The 5,783-nt window shown below is 55.6% G+C and overlaps 2 protein-coding genes across 2 annotated transcripts in view; one reads left to right on the top strand and one right to left on the bottom strand.

Annotated features, from left to right (window-relative positions):
- Positions 1-227, top strand: part of ZBTB48 (zinc finger and BTB domain containing 48) — a gene marked incomplete at its 5' end in the record, with an annotated part of 3,059 nt that extends 2,832 nt beyond the window's left edge. The window contains one exon of the mRNA XM_010010849.1: positions 3-227. Coding sequence (XP_010009151.1) covers positions 3-227 — 225 coding nt within the window. The remainder of the gene's footprint in view (positions 1-2) is intronic.
- Positions 228-3,110: 2,883 nt separating this feature from the next.
- Positions 3,111-5,535, bottom strand: KLHL21 (kelch-like family member 21). Its single transcript, XM_010010848.1, has 3 exons — positions 5,111-5,535; positions 3,707-3,779; positions 3,111-3,404 (listed from the first exon to the last, which is right to left on the bottom strand). The coding sequence occupies exons 1-3, from the start codon at positions 5,533-5,535 to the stop codon at positions 3,111-3,113; spliced, it is 792 nt and encodes a 263-aa protein (XP_010009150.1).
- Positions 5,536-5,783: the final 248 nt, after the last annotated feature.

Here is a 5,783-nt window from a genome sequence, read left to right as displayed (position 1 = left end):
GGACCCTGGTCACCGAGGACGATAGGTCCGTTGTGTTGGCGCTGCAGCCGCCACCGGAGCTGGACGTGGGCTCGGCCGAGGTGATCGTGGAGTCGCTGTCCCGCGGCGCCCTGCCTGAGGACATCCCCGTGCAGAGACTCTGCTCCAACGAGAACTTCTCCCCAGCGGATGTGATCGAGCAGTCACTGATCATAACGACGACCATTCCTGAGGACTGTGACACATAGCGGGACCTGGAGCACAGCCAAGCGTTGGGCTGGAGCCGCTCTCTGCCACTCTTGTTCTTCCCGAGCTGTGCATCCGCCCCTTCCCCTCCTTCCCTGCAAACCTCCCACCCCAGGCTGCGGGAAGTGACGTTCTAATCGGGTCTCAGATGAAGCCGCTGCAAGTGGCTCCTTAAATAAACGTACAAACACTGTGCGCGGCAGGAGCGATGAGGGCTCTGCATGTGTAATGCTGTGAACTGGTTTCTAATGAGATCTCACTGTGGCCAGAGGGGTGGCTGCTGCTCACCCCTTGCCTTTGAGCTCATGATTAAAGCTTACCTTCCCCAGAGCACGGCTCTGCTCCTTAAACACTTCCCAAAGGATTGTCTCCTCCTTAGCTCTGTGCCTTCTTTCACTTTGGTTGGTTGCACTTCTGTTAACTGCTGCTTCTTTACCACACTGAAGGCGTCTCAGCACCGACACAACTGAGGTGTTGGTGAACTTGAAACGCGTTATCTCAAGGAGCCGGAGCCGGTCAGTGCTCCGAGCTCCCAGTTCAGGGGCAGGGATTTATCTTTGCCTGGAACACCATGCTCCAGGGTCACTGTGACATTGAGAACTGTCCTCCTGCGTGGGGGAAGGTCACTGAACGTACCACAATCACAGCCGCGCTCTCCCTTTCCCGCTCACCAAGGTGGCGGAATATCTCTGGATTAAACACTGGGCCCGGAATGAGAATCCCAGTAAAACCTTACTCCAGCAATCTTCCCTTCGAGGGCAACCGAGAGGTTCATGTAACGTGTTTTATTTAACTTGACTGCTGCAAGTAAATTTAAAAACAAACCATGAGAATAAAAATACATTATCTGTAACGTAGACGCCTTTGTTCCGAAGGACGGTGTTGAAACTGCACTCCAAGATCCGGACACAACAGGTCCTACCAAAAAATAAATACAGATCCGTAACGACTGAGCCTGTTGGGGAAGCGGGGAGGCAGGTCCAGCAGCGAGCGCTGCAGCACGAGGCAGAGTGCCTTCTATTTATAGGCTGGCATAAAGACTTGGGGCTGCGACGCGAGTTCAGCTGCGCAGCCTCTGCCGCGGCTCCGCCCCGGGCCGCGGGGACACGGCCACAAAGGAAGGAGCTGCCCCAAGACCCGACACCCCAGCCCAGAGGGTTTTGATCCAAGAGGCCGCCATGGCACGATCCAGCTTCAAGGCACTGTCGAGGTTCCAGACACGGAGAACAGCTGGGATTCACCAGCGGCATTCCCGGCTCCGCAGCCAAGGAGCGCGGCACGAGGCAGGAAACTGCGTTCAAGGCAAACCAGATACGTTTTAAAGCTGTGAAGCCGCGGATGTTGTGGAGACGGGGCCCTGGCGCTTTCCATCTCCGAGTGAAGTTTAAATGCAAATGTTTTCCCTATTGGTTGAAAGCACAAGAGCGGAACAGCGGCCGCCTCCAGCCCCATCACACCACGGCCTTCCCGAAGGATGAGCCTTGGCCTTTGGCTCTTGGCTTGTTCACAAACATTCCATGAGTAAACTGCACACAGCTTCTCTTCAGCTAAGGTAGATGGAGGAACCCAGCCCAAGCTCGCTACGTCCCTTGGGCAAGGATAAAGGCAAATTTTAGGCTAAAAAAACCAGCAAACCCCAAACAAAAAGAGGGAAAACCCTAAAAACTACCCTAAAGAAACTACTGCTCAATCCACAGCACTCCAGGTACCTCCTGCACCTCTGCTGAGACACCTCGGTGGCATCCTCCAATTGCCCACATCCCGAGAGCTGCAAACTGGAGGCACAACAGGCACGAGGCCTCTTTGAAGGTCCAGTGGGTTCATTCACACAAGGGGATGGGTTTGAAAGTGATTCTGCATCAGGGTATTTAACTGCAGGCCTGTTCCCCACCTCGGCTCCTTTAAGATGGTGAAGAAATCAGAGCTCACCCTCGCTACGCGGAGCTCATCCCAGCACGCTGCAGAGAGCTCGGCACAGGAGAACCAGCAGCAAACAGTGGGTTTTCCTGCCCCAGCACACCGGGAAGGGGGAACGGCTCCTCCCGCAGGCAGCGGCCACCGGCCCCTCGGGCTGGGTAAGAGCGGGACTCGCTTCTCCCCTTCCCCTTAAGGAGGGCGCAGCCGGTGACTGGAAATGAAACAATCACATTGTCAGAACAGGATGAAAAGATAAATAAGGGTGTTTGTTTCTGCGGGGAGGGAAAAAGCGCGTTGCTAGGGAGGGCTGGAAAAGAAAGACCTGCAGGAGCTTGAATGCTCCAACTTAAACCCCACCAAAATACAGGAAGAACTGAAGTTCTGAGGGAAGATGAAGCTTCATAACCCAGCCGCAGCGAGGTCCCTGCCATGGGGAATCCGTTCTTCCCGAAGGAATGAACAGGAATCGAGGACCACGGCCACAGGGGAGGAAACGCCACGTTCTCACACCAACCTCTCACCCTGACAGGCCTCCAGCTCCTCAAGACAAGACCTCTCCCCTCTCTAGCCACGCAGAGGAAGACATGCACAGGGAGCCCATCCTCCTCCGAGGCACAGAACAGAGGTGGGGGCCCAGATCACTGTCCTACCAGACAGACCCCTCCCGGAAAAGAAACTGAAGAGAGAAGTTTGGTGGCAAATGAAGCAGGAGCCCCCAGTGAAAGGAGTCTGACCAAAAGCCGTGAGCGCCGATGCCGTTCAACACGATTGCTTTGCTCGAGTTCAGCTCTCAGGTCAGTGTGGGCAGCCAGTGCCTCCTCCCGCCAGGGGAAGGGCCGAGCAGCACATCAGACAGTCAGAGCTTTCACTCCTCTATGCTCAGTTCGGGTTTGTCTCCCGGCACCGTTTTGCCTCTCAAAGCAACACAGGCTCTGGACGAGGAACCCGCATGGAGCCGCCGTCCTCTGCTAACGCAGCTCGTTCAGGTTCTGGTTGTGAAGGTTCTGGTGCTGCCTGTTCAAGTTGATGGTGTTGTCCAGCGTGATGCCATCATCCTCCTGCGTGGTTTCCGGCATGAACTGCCGGAATATGCTGACGCTGCCGTGCCAGAAGATGGGCTCTGGGAGCCGGCCCACCACGCTCCACGTCCGTGTCTCGGGGTCATAGGCTTCCAGGACATCCGAGAGCTCAAAGGTGTTGTCGTAGCCACCGGAGACGTAGAGCTTCCCGCCGAGCACGGCCACGCTGCCCCCAACGTGGACCTACAGTTAAACACACACACCCCACGGTTACAAGGGGGGTTCTGCCACCCGCGGGATGGTAACGGAGTCGGTGCTGTCCTACCGTGCTGCAGAGCTCAGCACCCACCAGCACTGCTCAGACCCCCCAAGGAGCCGGAGCTTTCAGCTTCACGCCCAGCCACAGTCACCTGTAGGTGACTCTGATGTGCTTTAATGTGCTCCGTGGGGAAGGGGTTGCCACCCAAAGAGCACCTGGTTTTCCCAAGGAAACAAAGCCCGTTTCTAACAGGGGCAGGCACCCAGGATGTTGGCAAATATCCTACCTGAAGCATGGCAGGGATTTTATCCCATTCATTCTTCGCTGGATTGTAAACGTCCACCTCAGCCGAGTCGTCTCTATGGGAGATAACGCAAAATTACTCCTCCATGTTCCAAAACCCTCCTGCCTCGCCAAGCCCCAGTTCAACAGCCTGAAATGCCACCACGAGCAGATCACACTGCTCCAATCCCACTGCAAGTATCAGAGAGCAAAGGGCTCCCATACAAAGGTGCAGGTCTCAGCGCAGATCCCAGCCTCCAGCATGGGCTCCTCTTGCAGGGTCCAAACCACTGCACAATCCCAAGGGCTTTCTCAAGTAGAGTCTTTTTTTACACCTGCATCTATAGTACATCCCAGACTAACTTCCTGCAGGTCAGCACTTCAGGGGCTGATCTGGCTTCGGTGCCAAGTGCTTCAGGCCTGGAAGCAAAGTTACTGCTGCTCTGGAGAGGCTTAAGCTTCCACGTGCTTCCAAGTAACAGCATCCTACTGCTTGGGGTTCCACGCCAAATTTAGGTGGGCTGAGGACGCAAGAGAAGAGCTACTGGGGCAGCGTGATCCCATGAAGGGGGTGGTTTAAAATGGGTAAGAAAAAGGTAAACCCATAGGATCAACTGGTGACAAGTAGCTGGATACCTCAAACACCCCAACCAGGACTCACTGAACACCAGGTGAGTCCAACAAACAACTGCCAGGAACCAAGACATCCAGCTGAACCCAAATGGGTCAAATAAAAGGTCTGGGCTAGAAGTTGCTGCTTTCTGCAAACCAAGAGGAGATTAAAACGAGAGGAATGTGTCTGGAGGCCGTCGCAGAGGTCTCTGTGTGCTCAAAGTCAGCACAACACGATGAAACGCTCCGGCGCTCGCATGCCTTCCCGTTTATTTTTAATTAGGTGGATAACTGAAGCGTTTGCGCCACCAGGACAGCCTCGGACGGGTAATTAAGTCCCAGTTTGGAAAGGCACTTAAAAATAGTGACCAATCATTTCATCTGCAGACTCTTATCTCCGCTGAGAAGGAAGACGTCCTCTCCTGCGCTCAGCTTAACGTTTTCTTGGAGCTTGCTCACTTATTTATAGCAACAAGGGGGGTTGAAGCCAAGAAAACAGAGGAGTCTATTTCCAAGCAGCGCCGCTGACTTCAGCCTGTTCGTACCTGCCTGTTCCCAGCCCCTGGGTCAGAGTTGGATGTTTTTACATGGTTTTAAGCACGGTTCTTTGAGGTCTGTGCACCACGGCAGATGAGGAAGGAGCTGCAGCGGTTCACAGACCCATCAGAGGAAGCACTGCTGTGCCTTCCCAATGCAGCGCGCTCTTACAACCCTTCCCTCCTCTCTTACAACGTGCCTGCCCGGGAGACCCTGGTCCTGCCTCATGGAGAAGGAGGCTCCTGCTCCCACTACTCACCTTATGAAGTACATGAGGCCGTTGAGGGTGACGGTCTTTGGGGCGAAGGACCAGGGGGGCAGATGGCCGCAGTTCACGAGGGTCCAGAGATCGCTGTCGGGGTCGTAGCACTGCATCACCATGGACTCTTTGCCAGCCAGGGAGCCGATGGCAAACAGCTTACCGCGGCACGAGGTGGTGGAGCAGTTGTCCATGGGGTACAGCATGGGCTGCAGGGCCTCCCAGCTATCCAGAGCGTGGTCGTAGCGCTCCGTGCTGTCCGAGGCGATCACGTACAGGAGCCCGTCCAGCACTGTGGAGCTGTGGTATTCCCTGGCCTTCAGCATGGGAGACACCTCCGTCCACTCGTTCACGCTGGAGTTGTACCTCCACACGCAGTCGTACAGCCTGGACCCATCGGATCCCCCTGCGGCACAGCACGGCATGTTTCAGAGCAGGGAAACGCGCTGGGGACTGCAGCAGCGTGAGGCTTTAACTGGGGGTTTGCACTGTTTCCTCCCCAACAAGCCAGGAAGGGTTTCTCCTGTGCTGTCCCTGTGCTCGGCCATGACTCAGAACAGTTCTCCCTGGTTTGACTGCTTCATCCTCCTAAATAACCATCTCCTCTCCCGTTTTGCAACCCCAGCTCCGTCACTGTGACACAGCCGAGGCAGCCCTCACCCGTGCCTGGCTT

This window comes from Nestor notabilis, unplaced genomic scaffold, assembly GCF_000696875.1.
Source record: "Nestor notabilis isolate BGI_N333 unplaced genomic scaffold, ASM69687v1 scaffold18073, whole genome shotgun sequence".
NCBI classification, from domain to species: Eukaryota; Metazoa; Chordata; class Aves; order Psittaciformes; family Psittacidae; genus Nestor; species Nestor notabilis.
This window is presented reverse-complemented; position numbering and strand designations above follow the sequence as displayed.

Excerpts from the sequence above, each read along its gene's own strand:
- KLHL21 (XM_010010848.1), bottom strand. The coding sequence starts at position 5,535 with ATGCCGTGCTGTGCCGCAGGGGGATCCGATGGGTCCAGGCTGTACGAC. Across the intron at positions 3,780-5,110 it reads GGCCTCATGTACTTCATAAG|AGACGACTCGGCTGAGGTGG; the intron begins GTGAGTAGTGGG and ends TATCTCCCATAG. Across the intron at positions 3,405-3,706 it reads AAATCCCTGCCATGCTTCAG|GTCCACGTTGGGGGCAGCGT; the intron begins GTAGGATATTTG and ends GTTTAACTGTAG.